Below are 24,653 nucleotides of genomic sequence, written 5' to 3'. Positions count from 1 at the left end.
AATGAACAAAAAGGTGCAGTGATGAGACAAGCTAATGAAAATATTACAAACCTCTGGAGAACGTTTGTAATAATCACTCCCTGTGCATTTTTATAAACCATAACTTGTTTATACAGTGGGGGTTGTATTAGATACATGGAATAAAAATAATAAATTTTCTAATACTTGGAATTTGGATGTCATAAAGTTATCATAAATGTCTGAAATGAAAAATTCAAAATTTTTCTTCAGAATGCATATTACACTGTTACACTAAAAACGTTTTGCAAATGAATTGTTTGTTCATGAAAGGTTTGCTCATAAACAAAATAATACGTGCATCATTTCAGAATAAAACAAAATAATTGAGGTGTTTCTTTCTGTTACTTATAGTGCACATTTGATTTTTCTAAATGTTTTTGCAGAGTGAAACTATTGAATGTACTAAGACAGATTCCATCTACTGCATGACAACAAATGTAAGATGCCCGAGTTCTTTGCGCTCGTTAACAGATCAGCCATTTACACTTTAACCTCACGTTTCAGCCAGCCCGCTTCTCCTGTAACCCATGAGTGCTTCCACATGTCTGTCCCTCATAGCGGGCGGCTTCTACCACCGAAAGCCAGTTGGATTTAAGTGTGAAGCCTCCTCTGTTTTTCTGGCTGTAAACCACTGACAAACATCAACCCCCCCCCCCCCCCCCCAAAGAAACATCATGGCATCCTTCTCGCAATCGCATTAATAACTAGGGCCAAATTGAATATCAGGAATTGAAGAAATTGTGCAATTATGCTAAAGCATCACGTAATTTACGATTTCTTCACATATTAAAAATGACTATACACGGTTATATTTGCACTAGCAAGTTTGTGAAGGTTTTCTGCTCCCCCATCTCCTTCTATTCCAGCCCTTTCTTTTCCCTCTCACCTCAACTTCCTCTCCCAGGTGGTACTGGACAGTATGTAGCTAATTTCATTGCTAAGCTAAAGAGCTAATATGAGATTGATTTGCTTGAATGTCAAAAGGCATTTTGTTTGCTTACTTGTTCTTGCTACTGGTCTTCCAGGAAAAAATGTCTATAAGCCAGTTTGAGGGCAGCTGGAGACAGTGCAGTAGGACATTGTTGATGAGTAAGAAGTCAAGCAAGCAACATTTAAACCACTGTTACACCCCTTCTTTGAGGACTTTCTCAGCATTTACAATGAACAGTTCAATCATGAATCCCCATATATTCCCAACACAATATTTCACTCAAAAAAAAGACGCTCACTCAGTTTATTCCTTGTTCTGAACTTCGTGTCTCTTGTTTGTTACTTGATCCCCAATGAACTACTTGAGGAACTGACACAGTCTGTTCTCCAGATATTGTCCCATTCGTTAGCTCTCTGATCAGTAGCTCTTAGTCCAACCAGTTTTGTCCCATCTGCCTTCAGGTTTCGTCAAACCCAATGTTTCTCCACCATTTTCGTCCCAGAATTGTCTCCAAAGCCCATTCAGAGCTTCCCCAATAGCTAGCTGGTACTCCACAGGGATACATACAGTTCTCTTATCGTGCTGATACTCCTGAACCTTTTAACCATTTTCAACACTTTACCATGAGTGGCTTCTGTCTAGCCTGGAACTGGTTATCTTCGGGGGCTTCCCTAATTCATGGGACATCCAGGCAAAATCATGACTATGCATTCATTAATACTCCTTCCATGCTGATGATACTAATCTTTTCCTTTCTGCTAAGCCCTCTAAATTGTCCCTGTAGATGTTCACAGCTTTGACTCTGTTCTAAATGTCATAAGCTCTTTTTCATTTGCAGGTAGACTGAAAACTTTATGGTGTAGAACATAGACTTCAAACTGGTAATAGCTTGTATTGTAACCATCATATCTGGTTGACCTGGAGACCTGACAAAGCATCATAGAGACTTTCATAAACTCATTACTAGTTATTCTTGGGTGTATATTTTTACATATATTCACCAATAAGTTTCATAATGTAATTTACTAAAATAATGTCATGACCTGCTCGTCCAATCGTCCCGTGTGCCACGCCCCCCTCGCTACCTCATATGGAATCCCTGTGTTACCAGCTCTTTCTCGTTGTTGTTAATTAGTCTGATGGATTTAAGTCTGCGTTTGAGTACTGTATGTTTCCCCAGTTCAGTTATTAACGTCCTATCGTGTCTGCCTGTTCCGTGTTTTTTCCCGGAATGAAATCATATGTTTTGTAAAACACACACATTTCACAGTTTCCTGAAAACATAAAAAATATATAGTTTTGTATTTTGTATTTATTTTCAGAGCTTGCCTGAAAATTTTCTGTGTTCAAAACAGATCATACACTGCCTTCACAAAAAACTTCTGACTTTTGGAGCTATTTCACTGTGTGAGCCATTATCACGTCATCAATTTCATCTTCACTCCAAAGTGAAAAACACAAAGAGAGGGAAAGCCGATGGGTCCATAAGCAAGCTTTAACCTCTGGCAGAAGCTAAGGTGCCTTAAGATGGAAGACCACCCCATCTAAGGCCCCCTGGGACTGGGGGGAAGGGTGCGGAGATGTGGACAGTGAGACAGTTCCCGCTGCCTGTTCCCCATTACGCAGATGATTCGGTGACAGTGGTTTGCAACAATATTCCTCCCTTTCATCAAGGAAGCGCCTTGGCAGCATCAGTCAGCAGGCCGGGTCATCCCGGCATCTGCCTGAAAACACATGTGGGGCCACTAATGACAGCGTGGATAGAGTCAATTAGGAGACGCTCTCTTGCATTTCAACGGCCTTATCTGACAAATGGCCACAGAAAACTGACCCGACTACTGTTCTGAACAACAAAGCCAAACTGTTAAACACTGAATCCTTCTTCGTACTGTTCTACACTCTTTCGAATTGCTCAGCGCTCATATACAATCTGCTCTTTTCAAGCATGGCTGAGCTTCATGAGGTAAATGGAGCAGATATGACTAGTTTAATTCTAGGAAATTATGCATATGAGAAATTCTTGATCATTTGTTACTCAGCAACATTAAACCTACACAACAACAGTGGTGGTGTGTGACTCTGTGATTGAAAGGTCACTGGTTTGCATCCTGTGGTTAGGAGAGTAATGTCAATGTTGGGTCCTTGACCAAGGCTGTTAACCCCCAATTTCTCCAGGCAGTGTCCGACCCTGTTCTCTCAACTGTATGTCACTGTGGATAAACATGTTTGCTAAGTAAAAAAAATGCACAATCCGTCTTTTCACATAAATGCTTCATAAATACATAGCGTGATAATTGTTCACAAAATGTGTTTTGCGACAGATTAATGTTTACGTAATTGTACCACTGAAAAAGGGTCCAGTCCACATTTTGTAGGAGGGACTGTTAAAAAAATTATTTTCTGGTGTCTGTCTGGTAGCATCTTATGCCTTTACGGTAGCCAAGTACCATAAAAGTGGCCAGCTAGCTGAAAAGAGGCTGGACTCCGTTGTTACAGATCATCACGTTATCGTGTGGAACCCACAGCTCCAGCTAGAGGTCGACCTCAGTGCTCATTATGGACGCCCACAGCCCGAGGACTTCTCAGCTCAAAACCACTTATCACTCGCTGCACTCACAGCTGCATTGCATGAGAATCTCTCAGGGTGAAAAAAGTAACATCAGTGAAATAAGTCTCCTAAAAATGAGTCATGACTAACAGAAGAAAATACAAAGTGCAAGCAATATGAAGTTAGAAATACTTAATGCTCACTCTTGACACTAAGAATCACAAATGAATATATCACTGAATATCAAAACTATCAGAAGAAGCTGGTCAAGGTGGCTAACAGATTAATGTGACAAAGGACAACTGCAACAGAACAGAGTGTTTTTTTTCATCTACAGGAGCTGAAAATAACAGGGTAGCCAGAACGGAAGTAAATCATTCAGAGACCAAAAAAGGAAAAGTAAAATCAGCGCATGAAATCCATTTACGTTAAGTCAACAAGACTCTTAGAAACACACTAGATACGGGACTGTGCTGTTCTCCATAGTCTAGTTAGTCAGGAACTAAAATAAATCAGGGCAGCTATTTCAACTAACGAGGGTCAGATGGAAATCGTCACAGCAGACGGTGACCTGTGGCACCTGTCACATGACCCCCCCTCCATACTGGGATGCCCCCCACAACTAAAAAAAGTCTGCTGAATTCCTCAGGAAACATATTACTATAATATACTGCAATTCTTGCTATTTTTCCTTAATATCACAAAACAATATTTGCATAAAATCACTGTCAAACAACACAGGTGGTAGCATGAGCTTTCAAACCTTCCAGCCGGTTAAAAATTGCCCCTGTAGGAAGTTATAACCTGCATGTTAGTTTTTAGCCTAGTACATTGTATGACCTAATATTACTAATGCTACATTTACAACCAAATAATACCAGCAATGGTGCCAGAAGTAAAGGACTAATTCTTCATTTTTTCTCTGCTGAATGACTGTAGCACTGTCATCCTTCAAAAAAATGGTGAGAAGAGTAGCAATCTATCTCTTGCCAAGAATTACACAAACAACTGATATCTTTTTAAAACCCAAATTAAAATATAAATCTGCTTCTGTTATACAGTTTAGGCAGGGTCAGGCCTTGTGTGTGCCAATGAATCACACCAACTGAACATTTAAAAGCAGAACCTGTGTGCTGATGCTATATGACCATAATTCCCCATAATCACCCTGGTTTTGTTGTGTGATTGTGGCCGTGTCTGTGATATCATAAGGTCATGTGGTGCTAGACTCCATAAACATGCTTATGGAGGATTCATGTCTGCCTCCATGCAGAAATGTTAATACTGTGTGGTCTGTGATACAGTCAGACAATGGCTGACAGTGCAAAACAGAGCAAGGTATCAGTCTCCCGGCATGTTTTGGGATACTTACATACTGTGAGCAAAATTAAAAATCTGAAATTATTTGACTAAAAACCAAGGAGGAAGGGGAATTAGTTTTAATTCAGAAAAAAAGTACTATTTGAGATGATCAAAAATGAATTTTCAGAAATTTCATCCCATAACCCGCAGGCATTTTTCTTTCTAATAATGTTGGGCTCTGAGCAAGCAATGTGCCCTAAACCAATCGCTGCAAGACTCTGTTTTGGGCAGTGCGGGAAAAGGCCGCTTCATAGACAGTAGAGCGAGGAGGACTGCGGTTTCGTAAGACACACGATGTCACTGTCTATCTGTCATCACGTCACACTTAAGAACAAAAGGCCTTCTGCTTTAAAAATTACAATTACCTAGAAGGCTATTTCATGACTGCTCAAAGTCACATGCACAACAGTGCCAAAAGACTCTTAACATCACAGGTAATGTGGTGAATTACTGTTAAAGATGCATTAAGGAGAACATCAAAGGTTTGTTTGCTAAAGAATATGGTGGTGGACATGATGGAGTGGCGGCTCCTGTCCTCAAAGGCAGGAGGTACTCTACTTTTCACAGAGACCATTTAAAATAAACTGAACATAGTTTAACTTATTGACTTCTTACATTAGATTAACATTTATTAAATTGGCTCTAATAATGTTGTTAAACTACATGATTGAGGGGAAAATACATTGTATAAATATAATTAAAAAACAATAAATTCTGAGACTTCCAAAAATGTGACCTGCTGTTACTCTCTTTATGAATAATAAAATGTGTTGGTTGCTTTATATTGCCCATAATTAATAAATCTAGCTGCTAGGCAATTTTATTTGATTCGAATTTGAAGCAAATGTGTCTGTGGTAGTTGGGGAAAACACTGGAACAAACTCAACAGTGGTTTCTTTGTGTTCTCCTTCTTTAAGCTGTTCCTCAGCTGACATAAATTTGGAATAACAAGTACAGGATAATATCAATCCCTGAAATAATATATTTGGTTTAAGTTAACTTGTGCAAATTCATGCGGGCAGCAGCTAATCAGGGTTAATTAATGCACCGCTCAGGGGGAATGAAATCCAGCTCACCTTGTCCCGAGGGGCTTGGATTTTCCTGAGGATATTGCGTAGGGTCCTCTGATGTGCTACTGTCCCGCTTTCATGACATAAGAAACAGAGACACCATAATTAATAGCGGATACATTGCAATGAGTGCCTCTTTAGTTTCAAAAAGAAATGGCATAAATATTGCATCCAGACTGAGCTTTGCATGGTTGGATCCATCCATCCATTTTCCAAACCGCTTACCCTTCTGGGTCACGGGGGGTCCAGAGCCTATCGCGGAAGCTATGGGCACAAGGGCACACTCACACACCATTCACTCAGACGTGCACTCCTACGGGCAATTTAGTAACACCAATAAGCCTCAGGATGTCTTTGGACTGTGGGGGGAAAACGGAGTAACCGGGTCCCAGAGGTGTGAGGCAAGAGTGCTAACCACTGCACCACCATACTATCCCACAAGGTTGGATTATCCTCCAAAATAACAACAGTGCTGAAATAAGTAACGGGACAGAAATGTTTTACTGAATGAGAAGAGTGTAACTGAAAAGAAATTCAAAAGACAATATTAAAATGTGTGCCAACAATATCTGCTCTACTGTCCATTATTTGAAAGCAAATTTCAGCCATAATTCAATTTATCTTAAATATGCATATTAAAACTGTACTCGGACATGCCGTTCATTACTAAAACGGTCGCAAAGTTACACCCATTCATGTTACTTATAATACAGAAAATCGTAAAATAAAACAGTCTAAATTGGATGTCTGTTTACCGTACAAATAAAAATAAAAATAGAAAATAAATCAGAATCAAAGAATCCATTTCACGTTCACAAGTCCCATCTGTTCCGCTGGGGAAACAGAGTAGTTAAGAGTAGGTAAGAAACGGAAACATTTGCAAAGTAAATGAAAAAGGTGAAGCGAAACATATTTCAAGACGGTTAATTCATTATGCATTCCTAAATAGAGACAGAGATTAACGGATGGATTGTGAACATGTGGCCCTGAGAAAGCCGCGAAAACACCCAGATGTCTAAATTAAGAATAAAGTGGGATAAAACTGAGACCTTTTATGTTTAATGTACGGTTAACGGGGCCGGATCAAACAGTCTCGTCCTGTTGAGCGACCTATATATAGTAGCGTAAATATATATTTTGGATCGTCATATGAAGACTCATTCGTGTAATTCAAGTATCTTTTTTCAATTAATCATGATTTTGGGCAGGTCTTTAATCAGAAGCATCGGAGAATATTATGACTCCGCTAGAAAATGCTTATAAATAAAGTTAATTTTATTAAATTAGAATGTCATTTCTCTGCCAGAGAAATTATTCACAACGACTTATTTGATCTACGTTGGCATGCATATGAATGTATGGAATACATTTTGAACGTCTTATACGATCATTATTATCATGACGGTGGCATCATTTTCTGTGTCATATTAACTGAAATTGCACACAATGCACCAGTTCAGGGGCACTTCATAAAAACAGGACTATCAACGCGAGTTTTACTCAGTTATATTGATCATACTCAGTTTCACTGATTCACCTTAGTAAATGGGAATGGTATGTTTCAATTTCAAAATAGCCGTAGTGTCATCCTACTATTCTGTTTAATATTAACATAATACATAATAATAAAAAGTGCTTAATTTACTCGAATAAACGTTTCCTTTATAAAATATCATATTTCGTGTAACCATTACTCTGAGCAAACATACTTTCCAACAAGGCTATTATTTAACTGAACAAATCATCCAATTACAGATACCGGTTACCACAGCTTAGTTGTTTCAATGTAACTGGTTATAATTAACTGCCTCTATTATCTATTACGGAAGCTAACGGACCTGGATATGGTATTTACAGCTGACTTACTGTGAATCCTAAATAAATAAAATATGCTACAGGCAGCAGCTAAAGATCAATATTGTTTTATGACAAATAAATTATAAAAATAGAAAGAATGAAGCTGCCGTCCTGTGTTATTTGTTGAAGTGAATTAGATTTCAAATCGTATTTGTAGTAAAACGGACAAAATATGGAGCAGCTTACTAAAATATATAACGGAGTAGAAAAAAATCCCCAATTCTAGACTTACGAGACTGTGTGTTTTCCAACAAGGCCAAATAATAATTAATATTTTATGGACAAATTTATCGCATTTACCATATTTCACAAATCGTCGTTGTCTGTTAAAATTCTGCCTGTCACAGTCGGACACCTGTACGATTCGACTTTTTAATAGAAGAGCCGAACGGTACTTACTCTGCACTTACTGTAGTAAAATAAATAAATGAGTAAAAAACGACAGAAAATGCGAACATAAGTGGAAATTCTGAGTAAAATGGACACCGGGCCGATGGCGACGCTTCGTACCCGCGGGACCACCGATGCCCGCGTGACCTCAGCAGGGGCGCGTGGCCGCGTGGCCGCATGCTGACATGTAGCAGCTGATTAAGTGTCCCAGCCTTCGAGCTGGTGCTGACGTCAGTTAACGTCGATTATACTGAGCATGCGGCGACGGACGGGGGCAACATATATTTAAATAGAAAGAACTGCATTTCAAAACATTCATGTTTTCCTGAAGAACGATATATCACAGTCATATATAAACATACACACAGTAAGTATACTCCCATCGCTGTAGAGACTCATCATTCGTTTCTATGGGCGTAACCCACATGTTTGTATTCACATCTTTGTGGGGACCGACCATTCATTTCTATGGGCAAAACCCTAACCCCAACAATGACAAACTTAACCCGTATGCAGTCCTGACCTAAACAATAAGTAACCAAACAAAATACAAGACTTGGCATTTTTAGTGTTTTTTTTTATATGTATAAAATTGAGTTTGGAAAAAATGGTCCGCACAATATAAAAAAAAAACACATTGGGTTTTTATCACATTGTGGGGACATTTGGTAATATATACATGACCCCTTATAACCCTAACCGTCACCTAGTCCTATCCTTAACCATACAAAATGTTTTAGTTTTTTGATTGCATTCACAGAATATTTTTTAATTGAGGTTTATGTTGGGGAGCTTGAAAAATGTTGCCAACAGATAAAAAATAATAAGTTTTACCACATTGTGGGGACATTAGTAAATACGTAGTAAATGCACACATGCACACATATGTGAATTAGGTATATATATAAAATATATATATATATTTCTGCCTGGCATTGACCTGAACTTAAGCCCTTACATATTCCCAAACCTTTCTTTCCTTTTAACTTTCTTTAAATTCATGTTTTATGTCATTATTTTTATTTTATTTCACTGGAATCGGTACAGCCGTTTGAATTATTGCCGTCTGGGCCTGCCAGAAATTGAAAAACAATCCCCAAGCTACCCTGTTCCTTTTAACGGACCACCAGAATCGACCCATTAGACACCAGGACTCCCCAGCCCTGGCCTTGGGCCACCCTGCACTAAAACGGCCTAAATTATTCCAATCCCAATACAGCAGCATACATTTTTGAACAAGGTAAATATTTGAGCACTGTGAAGGCAGCACTCTGGTCGGCAGCCCAAGCCCTCTTACTAACACCTGGCTCATAGATGAGCTCTCATAAGCGGCCGATTATTAAAAACGGCGTGTCTGAAAATTGTCATTACACTTCTTTTTCTGTCTTTCCCTTTTCCCCTCAGGTTCCTCGGAAAGGTTTTTCTCGACTGGGGCGAAACCACACTCGGTTCCATGGGGATCTTGCGAATGCACTCCGTCGACTTTAATCCCCATCCAAGTCGTTTTCTTTAACGAGCCAGGATGAACAGGTATAGCAATAGTCACAATGAATAACATCCTCTTGTGCAGACCTAGACATGTTCTCTGTATCAGTAGTACCGAAGATTTGTAAAAATAGGAAATGTCTTACAATTTTGCCTTTAACTGTGAATTATGCAGAATTACTCTAATTACAGAGGTCTGTAATTTCGGTTTGTTTCGATCTGTTTCTGATGGCGAATTGTAATTCAGCCATGTTTATTGTAGCTGAGAAGCGCTTGTGAGGCTTGTCTTTGTATTTCCTTTCGGGCACGATGCAGGGCAGACCCTATCATCTCAGGTTGGCCATTGAAGTCGGCAGGAAACAATCCCGTTGGCCCGGTAGATGTGCAGGGTTTTGCCGCTGTGCCACAGCTCTGAGAAAAACAAAAAAGGTGCAGACCTCAGAGTAGTGACGGTCATTGATATGTCTAAGTACAGTGAATGACACAGGCAGGCATCCACGCTCAAAACACAAACAAAACTCAGTCTCACCTGGTATATATCACCAGGAGCCATTATGATATTTATGAGCCCATAAGGAACATTCTGTCTGCAGTGTGGTTCAATTTGTGGACCCCCTATCCTACATGGGACAAATGGCCGTTTCTTGCCCGTGGGGTGGGCACACTAAATGTGTGATGTACCTGTCATTTCTACCCACAGCTGCCCCCCCCCCTCCCACTGGGATGCTGGACAACCGTTCCTCTACAGTTCCCTCAGAGCTCCATCCCACACCATTGCTGGTGAACCTTCTTGCCGTACACAAGTGTCTCAGCTCGCTTGTTCTGCTAATTCTGGAGAATAAAACCTGCGGGATTTTATGGTCTGTCTTTGTAAAAACATCTGAGACTATATGCTTAAAGGGAGCGCGTCAGTGTGCTTATGTGTGAGGACTTATTGAAGTCCTCAAATGCAACTATTAAAAAATGTCAATGCTTCAAGCCTGCAAAAATATTCATAATTTGACTGTTTAATCCCCTCTAATAATGTTGAATGTATAATTATTATTTTTAAAGTGTTTTTTTTGTAATTGCCCTGCCATACAGGCTCTCATTTGAAATCCGCACTAAGTGCTGGTGGGTAGCTCTCCGTGGGCCGCAGTCTCAGTTACTGCCCATAAGCGATGTGCACGTCTGCCTGTAAGTTGAACCGACCTTCACTAACGCGTGATGTCCTCAGGGCCGGGAACTTAAACATGAATGATGCTTCATGTTCAAAAGTAATCCTGGCCACACCTGCTGAGGGAGTTACAGACTAATAAGACTAAGAGTATTAACAGCAAACATTTATGGATCTGAGTACAAAAATGCCATAGCCAATTATTAACTGTCTTATAGTTTATAATTTGACTTTGATTAATTTACATGAGAAAAATTTACTCTCTACTCTGTTCTTAATAGGATGATTTTCTCATATTTTTGTATTAATTCACAGCTTTGAATGTGGCCCACAGGAATGACAGTGTTTAAAAGTCCATAAAAAAGAAAACCCCTTTAATTTCCACTCCGATAGCCAACTACCTTTCATGATTCATTTCTGCCATCAGATGTAAACATGTGGGAATTTTCCGCCATTGTGACGACTACAGAAATGGGTTATTTGTCAATGAGAGATTAATAATGCATGGAACACTCGTGATGATTAACTGAGGATTAAGCGCGTGCTTTGCGCCGTTTCCCCGCTGAGCCCATTAGGCCCCCAGAGTGCCTGTTCCTGCAGGGTGTTTTTCTCGGAGTGCCACACGCGGAGGTGGAGACGGACCCCACAATGCAAATGAGGAGGATGTTTAAAAATAGCCAGAGTCAGTAAACAGAAAACATTCAAAGCAAATAAATACTAAGATGGCTCAGTCATGTCCAGCCTGCAACACACAGGTTCTCATGGTACTCATAGGTACTGAAGGACCCCCTAGCAGTAAGCCGCTGAAAAAAAGACATCAAAGTTGTTGCTTTTCTTTCAAATCATCTCAAGTCACTCACAAAAATAATATTTCAAAATACTCCTTATGGATTGAAGAATGAACAAAGAAATACATTGAACTAGCACCTGTAAGCAGGAAAATACCTAAACCTCTTTCTGCAAACAGTAACCTCTGCTTTGGTTTGGCACCATCACCATTCAAGGCTGCATTCAAACACTATGGGATACTGCCCCCCATACAGGCAATATACACTCAAGTCACTCCTCCAAGTTACAACATCAAAGGTGTTCAATATATAATTTATCTGGCCCAACTAGCTAATAATGATTTTTATAGCAATTTTTTTTCCTTGTTATATTTTAAATGGAATGACATGATTTTTCATGTTTTTCAGTTTCATTTTTGTCCCTGACAATCACATAACTATGCAGAAGAAGTTTTGAAGGCACTAGCAAACATAACTCTGAAGATTAGTTACTTAAACCCAATTAAAGCTGAAATGAATCATTAACTAGTTTAGAAACAGTACATAGGTTGCATAACGCACCGTCTTGGAATAGTTATTAAATTTATGTATAACTTTGAAGAAGAGCATGTGAAAGGGCATACTGACTGAAGCTCAATAATACGTGACTTATAACTCTCCTAGTGATGCTGCGTCATATAAAATGAATGCTGTTTGACATCAGTATGATTAAAATGTGTAGTTATTCCACAGGATGAGGATGAAATTGGTTCAATTGGACTTTTACAAACATGCAAACTTTCTGCTGTTGAGAAGCAGCATGTGAGGATCAGACACTGGTGAGTGGAGTGGCTGCATCCAGGCTGGTCGTCAGGAGGCTGAGCTTCATCTCCCACAGCATCTTCACGTGCCGTCAGCAGGGAAGAGCGGCACGCCTGCTCATCACTGCCATCACAGCAGCGTCTCGATCCCGCACCCACCTATAACGTTTCCATCGGCGACGCCCTTCATCAAGCAGCATTTACTGCTTACAAGAAGCCTAATAATTCATTGTTTTTAGTTTGTCGCTAAGGAGTATAATTACACATGTATAAAAAGTGCAGTTAGCAATTTTTATTCTTTGATTTGTGTGTAACAGTAAAAAAGGCATTATTAGAATAAAAATTTTCTCATTCCCCCGGGGGGGGGGGGGGGGGGTGAGTGAAACATTGCAGAATAAAACACTGTTACTATGCTCAGTCAGAAAAAGATACGCCCCACCCACCAAAAAAAAAATAAAAAATACAAAAGAGGATATTAACTACATTCTTCACTTATGCACAGCCCGCCCCTTTCACCGCAAAGATATAGCTGTAAACTTATGTCACTTACCATAATTCATTCTTTTAACTCTCCTTCTACTGAGACTGTCACACATGTGTTGCGTTTTAAAAGATCATTGCTGCACTAAATATACATGTAAGTTTTAGCCTTATTTAAAGTGGGAGTACACAATTACGCTCGCAGTACACAAAACTGATTTTGCTCGTCTTCCTCCCAGAACCACATGAAAAAAGGCCTGGTTGCAGAGTCATTAAATGGCTCCAGCAAACGGAGACAAAGGACAGTGAACGTACCCTACGGAAAAAGCTACAAGTCTGAGCACATGACAGGTCAAGAGACTAATCAGCTGGCAAATCTACCGTTGAGGGTTTCCAGCTTAAGTAATCACCGCGGCCCAGTTAAAACCATTACATTTCTGCTGACGATCCAAGGCACAACTCAACAACAACAAAAAAATCAAAAATACTCCAGCGTGTTTCAGTTCAGAATGCATTTGACATGCTAGACAGAAATTGTTTTTTAATTTTTACCGCTGCCTTGACAGAATGCACCATTACCACAGCTGTCCGCCTCTGTGATATTCACAGTATATACTTTCAATGCAAAAACAAACTCTCTGCTCCCTACTTAAGGGGAAAACATACATTCTTGCATGTGGCAGAACAGGGGTGTTTACTTAGCGTCCACCCTGTCAAAGAATTCAGCTTTATTTTGGTAGCGCTACATCATTGTGGTGTGCTGATGGTATGAAATTCTTTTACACTGAAATCGAGCAGCTATTTGTCTTGCTTTGGATTTCAGGGACAAAACGGGCAATTAAAAACACCTTGTATGACAGAGACACCTATGCAGATGACCTGCATATTTGTAATACGTTTCATATCAGCATTATGAAATTATCCAGAATTTTTTAGTGGCTTAGGAAACTCAACACTCTTTTGTATTTAGAACAAAAGTCAAATATCAGTACATTTTCTATCAACTTTTCTAGAGATCTGGCATACATACATCTTTCTAAGATTATTCACTACAATTAAACAGGAAAAACATATTCAAACAATGTCAAAATTCTTGATTTTCTACTCATAGTTATTGTCGTGTTGCAGGCAACAGACAGCAAAGTGACCCATAAACTCCTTTGTAAAAATGTTCATTGCCCCCCCAAAAAGCCACAAACTCTAGCAGACAAAGTCATTGTTGTTCATCTATTGTTAACAACAAAATGTTGATCTCAATTTTATAAAGGCTTGTTTTCAAAAGACCAGCATGGCATTGTGCCCTTCTGTGTTTTTGTAAGAATAAACATTTCGAAACATAATGTATAATGGTTATATTGTGTGCTAAGCTGTTCCTATTAGATTATTTTCTAAACCCCCTAAGGTGATGATTAACCAAGAACTCATATCACTCATGGAGTCTATGTAGAGGAGTAAATGTAGTTTGATATTTTGTGTCATTCATGTTTTTTTCTGTTCTGATACGATAGACTGAATCGTGTCAGTTCCAGAAAGGGCCTTTCATCAGTCACTCAACGTTTAACACACGTTAAGGCACAAAAAAAGTCATGACCCTTTGCAAAAGACTGCAAGCATCTTTTCTGAACTCTGAGAGCTCAGGAGCGGCTCGCAGCATAAGCAGATGTGGTAAACGCTGCCGCAATGACAGGTCGTCCAGCTCTAATTGCCATTCTGAGACGCCTCCGACAAAATGCAAAACCAACTGAGGGCGACTCGAGGGCCGGGAACAGAAGAGCCACTTGGAGGATGGTGGCGAGGTGTCATGAGGAACACGGGCGAAGCTGTGGCCTCACACTCAGCACTTCTCCAACACAATGGACATTCCGGAATACTAACAATCCCGATTCCGGCAAGCGGGGTTCCGTGAGGAGCAGGGGAGAAGCTAGCCTTGCACTCGGTGCTTTTCCAACATGCCGGACACCCCAGAATACTAAACATTCTGAATCCAGCGGCAGAGCTTGTCTTTGCCCAAGCCAATGCTGACTTTTTACGTTAGCGATGTCAAGTCAAAGGTGGGTGTGCAAATGCAAGAAAACAGATTTCCGAAACTTAAGAGTCTTTTAATCAGCGGCCAAAGCCACATAGTGAAATAATATGGGGGGGGGGGGGGAATAAAAAATCATGTGGAGCAAACATATATACATATAGTAGGTAGCTATTCACTCCCCAGCTTTCGAAGTAGCAAATTAAACAAACCTCTGACCAAAACCTTGAAACATCGGCCCAGTCTTGTGGCCCCCAGCGTTTGAACTTCAGTGTAGGTAGGACTGCGTTTACACTGGACAAAATCCTTGATTTCAATGAAAGGAAAAAAAAAAGAAATCACTTAAATTTCCAATGGTCAGCCACCACTCCAAATATCTCCGTTAACAAAATAATGTGATTGCAATTTCTTCCAGTGATCCTATGTGTCCTGTCTTGCAGTTCCATGCAATTTCAACTCTTTGGTCGCTATTTTTAATTTGTGTTTTACTTGTAGCATTGCCACTTGGTATTAAATATTTCCCTTTGTTCCTAAAAGGTCAGTTTTATTTTTCCTCAAGGCTACAACCACAAGAAAAGACCTGGAAACCATAAAAAGATATAGACGTACTCTTTGACCGTAAAAACGAAATATGTATTTTCATTAAGATTATGCCACAGCAAGCGGCTTGCGCAACTCCGATGTCCTCTTGGCTACGAAGTGCTCGTATTAAATTCACTTCATGGGTTGCTGTAGAATCCTCACAAGCGATGTAATTCGTACAACCCAAACCACCCAGTGTCTATTTGCAATTATCTTATTTATGCTGGTTAGCTTTCAAATAAGTGGAGCAAATGTGTAAAAGGATATTTATACTGGTACCTGAAATACAGCGTCCGGCAGTAACTGATTAAAAGTGGCATTTGTTTCCTATAAAAGCATGTTAATTTTTGGATCAACCACAGCATAAACTACTTTGGCATTTGAGAGGGGTGTCCTGTTAACCAAAATGACTGTACCTGTCTGTGCCTTCGAGTGTGTACACGATAAAACTTTATTTTGAAGCCAGGCCAGACAGAATGTAATTATAGAATGCTAATATAGGTTTTTAATAAGCAAACAGATAAATGTACCATTGTCCGCTATATTCTAAAATCACATTGTTGATGAATGCAGTGTGTATAAATCTGGATAGGGAAGCAAGAACGCCCCAGATGTTTATGGAAGATCCTGAGCTACCATCATGTCATTTTTTGTGGTAAATATATCAGTTTGTTATTTTTTTTTATCAAACTCGAAAGATAAACAGAAACAGTAGGGTTAGGGTTCCAGTTGTGAGTCATGTCGAGTCAGCGAATGCTTGACACGGGAATAGGCAGCAGTAACAGGTACGCAGGGTGACATTCGATCCACGAACTTAATTCCAGACCATCGCTGTATCTCTCAGAATCACCTTAACAGTCGTCTCAGACACACCCAGACCTCTGCTAAGCAAGTCACCAACATGGCTGTTTGCACAGCTGCATTTGTAAGTGTAAACCAGTGATTCAGATTAAGCAGGTTTCTCAAGGTTACAACAGACACCAACCCCGCACCCTACCGCCCCCCCCCCCCCCCGCCCCACCCACCGCCACCCAAACTTTAACCAGAACACTTGGCTTGTAAGTCTAGGTCAGAGCTCAGGGATACATGGAACAGAAATATCATAACACTGTACCAAAGAAAGAGTACAACAAGGACTACACTATCTACTAGAAGTGCAGCCACAACAACGGCTGCTGTTGAAAGTACTACTACAGTATATTACTACTACTACTACACTACTATAGTAATCATCCATCCATCCATTCATCCATCCATCCATCCATCTTCCAACCACTTATCCTGGTCAGAATTGCAGATAATAATAACAATAATAATAATGATAATAAACAAGAGACCAACAGACCTGCAAAGTTCCTCGTCCTGTGGCAGTACAGAGCAGTGTCCTCACAGCTATTCACACGCAATCTAGCGAGGTCAGAGCATAAGCATTAAGTGAAGCTGGACTTTCCCCAGTGTCTGTGTGGTCCAGAGCTGACCGCGTACTGCTGGCAGGGTGGCCCGTACCGAAACCAGAGCCCCGGGCTCCGGTCTCTGCCTCACCGGTCAGCCCTGCAGCATTGGCCTGGGCCTCAGCTACCAGCCTGCAGCCCTGCTGGCGAGCTGCAGGGCTGCTGCTGCCCCTGGCGCCTGCCTTCGAAACCCCAGAGCAGCTCGAGCTGATCACCCAGGTGCTCCAGATTTGGCTTTTTTATGATCACTGGCATGACAATCAGAGGAGAAATCAGAGGACTTCTCACCCTACAGAATAATATTGGTACTTCCACATGAGTATGTGACCCATTCTCATTTGGGAAAAATATATGTGCAACAAGAAGCCAAAGCAAATGTTTCAGTTCATCACGACGGCAATGAAAAGAATTAGGTTACAGAGTCTTTAAACTCGCGGAGTATACATTACATCCGTTTTAAATGGGATTCTGCTCGTCTTGATGTAAATAATTTACATCCACGATGAAATGACTTTTAGGGAAAAATGACTTTAGGAAAAATGTATAAAATGCATAATTGTGGTCAAAATGTATAGCGCCAAGAAACAGTTATCTGACATTTAGCGTGTGAGCTGTACAGTTGTGTATCAAGTTCGTACCAGAAATTGCATTCCTCTGTATGCTAGGATGGGTTTCTGCTGCAATATTTGATAATTCTGGTGCTGAGTGTGTAACACCTGTCATTCTGTACATCCCCAAAATCTTGAATTATGCAGTGGAACATGATGTATGTAATTGTTTATAATTAAGTGCAATATCCATCCATCTTTCAGCTGCTTATATTGGTCAGGGTTGTCTAGAGCCTATCCCAGGCAGCACAGGGCACAAGGCTGGGGTGCAGCTTGGATGGGATGCCAGTCCATCACAGGGCACATACTAATTGGGCAACTTAGAGACAGCGATTAGACTAAAGGCATGTCTTTGAATTTAGATCGGAAACCAGAACAGTCAAAAGAAACCCACATGACACAGGGAGAACACGCTGACTCCGCACGCACAGTGACTGTCACTCGTAGCTCTAGAGAAAATAGTTAGGTAACACTTTACTTAAAGTAGTTATCATAGTGCCTTCATAATACATTATAACTGCCAGAATAAACCATTATAATGCATTATAGATGAGAGCTTCATAGACCATTCATAATGCACAATAAACATAACAATAATGTGTTATGCCTTATTATATAATGTTATAATGTTTTATGAATGCATTATAATGCATTATGAAGGCATCTATAATGCATTATGATGACTGTGTTAAGTGTTCCCAGTAGTTCATACATCAATGAGCAACAATCAATCAATGAATGATCTATGAAATCAATGATCAATAATCAATGAGAATCACCTTGACCTACTCAGCTATATTTTATAATGGGTTCAATGATATATCACAAACAGCAGCCTCCGTCCTGAGAAACATGTAATGATGGCACTTATCTCACATCCAAAGCACAAAAAGACACAAGTCTTCTTTTAAAAACCCTGTGTCTACTTATTAAATATGAATCAGACAGAGATCATTTACAAGTCCGCATGGATAAACCTTGTACTCATGTAAGTATGTGGGTTAGCATTTCATTACATCGTGAGTTCAAACAAGTACATGTTGCCCAGATCCGCTTCTTTCATATTGCTGTCGCCAAAACCGATACGCTCCAGCAAAAGGTTTCAATTTACTGTTCCAAATTAAGTCTGGGTGTCACTTATCTGAAGCACAAATTCCTCACTGGTTGCACGTATTCGATTTTCATGAAAAGTCAATAAAATTTGAAGTAATTGCAAGTTTTGTTTTAATAAAATATTATTATTATTATTATTATTATTATCACCTATACCTGACATTATATGTTTCGGTCATGTTTTTACACCAAGAAAATTGTGGATTATAAACATATCTGTTGGTATTAAATTACATATTTTATTAAAATTATACATACCTTCTGTGAAATTACGTCATGAATTAACATTAACACAAAATCTAATATGGGATTTTAAAATCTATAGAATATCTATAAATCAAGCCACCAAAATGACAGAATACGAAAACCCATGATAGCACACAAACCATGCTTACTAAAACCATGCTTATGTTATATATAGAATATATCAAAATATATCGAAAAATATGGCACGCAGTGTGTGTGATCTTTAACCTTGGGGCAGAAATACATGTAAATCCTCATCAATGTAATTAAGTGGCTTTCAGAAATATGAGAAATGGTACTGATTTGTAAATATATAAATGTAGGAGAGAAAATCGTATGCGACTTTTTAACTTTTTATAGATGCTGCAGCTGCTGCAAATGGTGAAAAGCTGGGTGCTATAGAGAGATTTTTAATTAAAAAATGCATTTAAAAGGTGCCGAGTGGCAAAGTCAGTAAGAATTTACTGCATTTAATTAAACACGATGCAGTGATTTTATGGGCAAAGTGTCTCATTTGTTTGGCAGAATTGTGACCCCAAGACATGGATGCGTTTATAATGAGAGGCTGAGCTTCAGCGAACAGCCCAGACCGTACGAAATCAAGCTGCAATTATTCAATGGTTTTGTGGCATGAATTTAGGCTTGCCCAAAATACTCCGAGATGATTTTAATTCTCAGTGCACATGAGCACGTTTGAAATGTAATCATCACAAAGATTAATATAAATGGTACAGTATTATTTTGTACCCCAGAAACGTATGAAAAGTATGAATAGAGAAAGTTTCTTTAATGCTGCTCTGCAGAATAATGCATTAAACAGGAACCATTTCTGTTTAGAGCAGAGCATATGAAGTTTCCGATTCCAGTAGTTTACGATGGCAGCTGAAGATAAGCATCAGAAGGCCACACATGTCTTCCTACAAAATGGCTTAACGCGAACCTGCTTTAGCGGTGCTGGCTCCGGGCTTCAGGTAACAACAAACCACCCCCCCCGACCCCAACCACGGTACGAAGACACAGATTTTAAAAACATTCCCCACATTCTTCAGTGCTACTTTAAAACCTGCATATTTGAATTTTTAAAAAAAATGTAAACACATTTAGGAAATGATCACTGGCCAAATGCAGACACGCGGCCAAATAAGAGGTGCTGTGTGGCTGGGGATGTGCGAGACGTATGGAACATGAGTGCAGGTTCCAGCATGGCAAAGAGAACCTTTCCTAAAACAGTATGGGGGGGGGGGGGGGGGGGGAGGCAGGCTTTCAGGTTTTGTTAGATTGTCACTTCGGTGAGAGCTCTAACTGGGAGAGCAAGTAACGGGAGCAGAGTAACGGGGTAGGGGCTCAGCCAGCGAGCACACCAGAGGAAAGCTCTCCAGCCGGCAAATGTGAAGCAGACCCCGGACGGCAACATCGGGCCACCGCCCCCGGAACCAGCGTGGAGAGCCGTCCCGACCAGGCGATGAGGACGGGGGCTGAGGCCACACTCTCGTACGTGGGAATCACTCTGAATCTGTGGGGGGAGTGAAAAGGGAGCTGGTGGGGGGAGCGTCTATGAATCATATCAGCTTTTATAAAATCTGCACCCCACCCCCCAGGGCCAGCCCCCCCCACCCACCCCCACCACCACCACCACCACCACCACCAAACACCCATGACTCACATGCATTCAGAAATTGCATCCCTCTGGATGCCAGTAAGAGCTGCTGCTGCAAGAGGCTTTTGTCAAAAAAAAAAAAAAAACAAGTAAAAAGCCACAACGGTAGGCAGTCCCACTTAACTCCTGTGCTCTGATGTCACGAGCACATGACCCAGGCTCTCCAGTAACAGCACACGGAGGAAAAAAAGAGCATTTTAAAGCTTATGCCTTTTGGGTTTGTGTGAAAGCTTCATTCGCCTCACAAACAACCACAGAACCACAAGTGCGGTGCCGAGATTCTCCTCCAGGACGACGGCAGGGAGCCCCCGGCGGGTAAATGGTTAAGCCGCCCAGGTCACCTCCAGTCACACGCAGCGAACAATCAGTAAGTACTCCCTGACCACACTGGTCTGCGCGGCAACATACAGCCACAGTGCTTCTCTGCATATTCTCGCTCTTTTTTTTTTTGTAAAACCTGCCTGTTATTTGTGACCATGCTAATTGCTGATACAACATAGCATTATTTTTGCTTTTCCCCCTTATCCTGATGCAGTGTTTTTTTTTCTCTTTCTAGAATTTACCAAGGGGCCACTGAAACCAAAAAGAATAAGTAAAACGGGCTATGGCATCTAACAGCCTTTTCAGTTCAGTGACACCATGCCAGCAAAACTTCTTCTGGGGTAAGTCTCCTGAATATTATTTTCCCTCTGGTGAAATCTGTTTCAGGTTATGGCTATTCAGCAGTTATCTTGACACGGGCAAATGAATCGACTCAGGTCAGTAGACAGTTGGGAGAGGCAGAGCTAGGATGGTGTCTCATGTGGACAGAGAGGCGTCCCTGGTGATGCCTGTCTTTTACCACGTTTCTGTTTGCAAACATGTTCAGCTGGCACACCTATGCAACCTTAGCCTGTGTGAGAAATGGGGACAGTTTCTGAACGGAAACTGAGGTTCCCACAGACTCCGGATCTAGGTGCGAGACACTTGATTACGTGAGAGCAATGACAGAATTGTTTTCTTATTTTCACGTTTTGTTTCAGGCATGATTTAGCTAGCCCCTTGTTGCTTTAGGAGACAACAGTCAGGCGATGTTTGCATGCACATGTCATCGAACCGTCTGAGAACGAAGAGACTTTCTTTTCACCTTTTGTACGAAATCATCTCAGTTTTAACTATATGAACATATGAACTGCGATTAAATATTGAAAGGGGCAGACATATGCTTTAGCCATCTAAAAATGAAAGGGCCCCATTTGAGTAAAATACCAGCTCAGTTTTGATTTTGGCTTTTACAAATAAGACCAGGAAGCAGGCTTTGGAAATAAAAATGAATTTTGTTAGAACGGTGCTTTATTAAAATCAGACGGAAAAAGCCATCCTTTTTATAGCGATGGGAATGTAGATTACATTTGAAATGGACAGACGGAAACATTTATTTTAAGGAGTTAAGAACTCCTCTTGTAAATAACAAGCATATGTAAAAACAGCAGAATCATTTAAAATGTAAACAGAAACCAATAAGTAATACAAGTTAATAACACTCTGCTGACATTTATGAATGACTAAAAATGAATATTAGTGGTGCATGAAGTAATTTTTTTCATTAAAACACAATAAAACAAAATAAATGACACCTTAAACGTTTTAAGGTAAAGAGACATTATTTATTAAATTTTTTTGTGACAAAACATACTGTGTCACAGATTTTGCTTTCATTGCATTAAAGCCCGCATTCCAAGTTGCACTTAGAGTATTCTCCCCATGTTGCCTTGGATGGTGAGAAATTCTTTTCAAGTAAAACTTTTCATTTCTACAGCTCAATGCACATAGTCTGGATGTTAGACTTCATCACTGCAGGACAGTGAGTAGTTTGGAGTGAGCAAACTGCAGGCAGCAAGCCTGTGTTTCCCCTACCCTAAATGATAGTCTTTAATTGACTGATTTGCTTGTGGTACCATCAGTCAGGGGTTCCTGGAAAGGCTGAAGTTCTCGGTGATAATCTGTACGTCCCACGAGTCCCATAGGCGCGATGAGGATGTAGTTTTCGGGCGCCGTGTCGCGCTTTTTCCAACAGCAGCAGAAGATGCAGGCAGCCTCAGAGACTCCCACAGCATCTCCTGTTAAATGGTCTCGGTAAAGTACACCTGCCTGACTCAAACTGAGACACGGGGCAGTGATGAAAATCAGGCCGTGTCAGCGGGCCGTAAAGAGTATCACGGCGACTTCTGCGTATTGTTGACGGGACTCTCCAGAGTACTTATGGGTCGGTATAAAAACTCCTGGGACATTAGTCTATCCTTAGGAAAGAGGGGAAAAAAGGGATTACAGATGTTAGTGCTCTCTGTGGCATTTCTAACCCCCGCTAATCAATTACCAAGCCTCGCTAATGCCCTCGGCCATGTGCTTCTCATTTACCCTTCGGTGGTCGGAGGACGCGCTGAACGCGCTGCGTTAATTCATTTAATTTGTTAGCACAGCGAGACACGCTAAAAGGAAAACAGCATCGACGGAGGGAATATGACCTGTGCGCCGGCCGTGCAAGAAAAAACAAAAGGTACACGTTTCAGAATCCCACATTATTAGAGATGATGCCAAAGGTTAATTCAACATTTGAAAGAAAGCTGGCAGGGCGGGTCAGAAGGAACCCAGATTCCAGGTAGGGATGATGAAGAGACGACCACAATTTAGGTTAATATTCTCCCTTCCTTCTTCCATGTTAACGTAATAAGGCTGTGAGCGTCGTTTCTGAGTCTCATCAGTGTCGACACGCGTGTCTCAGAGAAGGCCCGGTATCACTGCCTCTGAAATCTGAATTGTCCGAAAGAAACAAAAAAAAGTAACATGGCAAAGAGTAGCAGCATTTATCTAACACCGAGAGTGTTACTTCGACATGGAGGGAGTTTACACAGCCCTGCAGGAACTGCGTAAACACTCTCAGTGTTAAATTTAACACCGCAGGTTTCGCTGCGTGCACTGAACACCAGCGTCTCCAGGACAAACTAACTGAGAATGGGATCAAATTTAATTTGGGTTGTCCGCTGGGATGGCCTGCGTCTTTACATAAATAAATGTGCGTATAGTGTTCTTTTAAAAGTCATCTTCTCAGATTTTGGTGGTGTGGACGTACGTTAAAAAATATACACCTACACAGGCTTTAAAATGTAATCATTAATTCCAACAACTTCTTATATGAGACATTTTCATTTTAGCAAAAGTCTGAATCTAAATCGATGTTTTTAAGTAGTTTTTAAATATATGTCTTGCTTCATTGTAAAAAACAAAAAAGATATGACTACCTGATTAGCTGAAGTATGTATGGAAAATTAATATTAAATTAAGTAATATATTAATCAAACCAATTTAAAAGACTCCAGAAAAAAAACATTCTAAAGGTAATTTAGAATAGAAGAGAATGTGTTTCTAAAGAATGTCCAGCTACATGAGCACAGTCCTTAGATGCGACCACTGGTCTTCGTTTTTATCTGGGAGTAGATGTTTTGAAAAACGTTCTCATTCTCCACACGTGGGAAGGGCAAGGGGAACTCATCGATAGGGATTCGGAAATGGAGAGGAAAGTCCCAGAGCACAGGGAACAGCACCCATACGGATACGGATAAGCCTTCAGAGTGGGAGTAGCACTGGGGTGAGCTCTGGAAGGAGACGCAAACACATTTACGTCTTACATGTAAACAACACATTCAGTCTCAGTGATTCAGGCAAAGCTGGTATATTGCTACTGTATTTCTTAATATGCCCTTTATCGTAAAAGTAGTTTACATGAGCTGTTTACATACAGTTTATTGCAGATACATGGAAGGCCACACTCTCATGAGAGCAAGTCAGGATGTGTGACTGAATGGAGTTAGTCTGTGCTGTGCGTCCAGGTCAGTAGAGAGTCTTTGACAGAGCTGGGACACAGACTGTACCAGCTTCTCACCCTCACTCCCAAGGGATTTGTTGGACTGAGATTCTGTATTTCTTCATCCTGAAATTGATGAGGCTTCACTTCCAAACTTTTCGTCTGTAAAAAAATGTCTCCAAAACTAACTTCATGAAACCCTTATTACTGTGAGGGGGGAGATATGAATTGTCCAATAAAATAA

The 24,653-nt window shown here is 40.5% G+C and overlaps 2 protein-coding genes across 5 annotated transcripts in view; one reads left to right on the top strand and one right to left on the bottom strand.

The window, feature by feature from the left end:
* LOC125715042 (zinc finger protein 708-like) overlaps positions 1 to 16,871 on the bottom strand; it is a 101,567-nt gene extending 84,696 nt beyond the window's left edge. Inside the window, exons 1-2 of the mRNA XM_048986234.1 lie at positions 16,839 to 16,871; positions 5,939 to 6,005 (exon numbers count right to left, since the gene is read on the bottom strand). The gene's annotated coding sequence lies outside the window, so the exon portion shown is untranslated. The remainder of the gene's footprint in view (positions 1 to 5,938; positions 6,006 to 16,838) is intronic.
* Positions 16,872 to 20,780: 3,909 nt separating this feature from the next.
* The window catches only part of LOC125715040 (runt-related transcription factor 2-like), a 54,692-nt gene continuing 50,819 nt past the window's right edge, over positions 20,781 to 24,653 (top strand). For 2 of the 4 annotated variants that reach the window (XM_048986230.1, XM_048986231.1), the window contains exons 1-2: positions 20,781 to 20,935; positions 21,125 to 21,230. In XM_048986230.1, the coding sequence (XP_048842187.1) occupies positions 21,173 to 21,230 (58 nt within the window). In that variant the 5' untranslated portion in view covers positions 20,781 to 20,935; positions 21,125 to 21,172. The remainder of the gene's footprint in view (positions 20,936 to 21,124; positions 21,231 to 24,653) is intronic. The other 2 variants (XM_048986228.1, XM_048986229.1) reach the window with 2 other exon arrangements.

The sequence above is a fragment of the Brienomyrus brachyistius genome, chromosome 19, assembly GCF_023856365.1.
Source record: "Brienomyrus brachyistius isolate T26 chromosome 19, BBRACH_0.4, whole genome shotgun sequence".
Lineage (NCBI taxonomy): Eukaryota > Metazoa > Chordata > Actinopteri > Osteoglossiformes > Mormyridae > Brienomyrus > Brienomyrus brachyistius.
The sequence above is the reverse complement of the archived record's forward strand: the minus strand, read 5'-3'. Positions and strand labels throughout refer to the sequence as shown.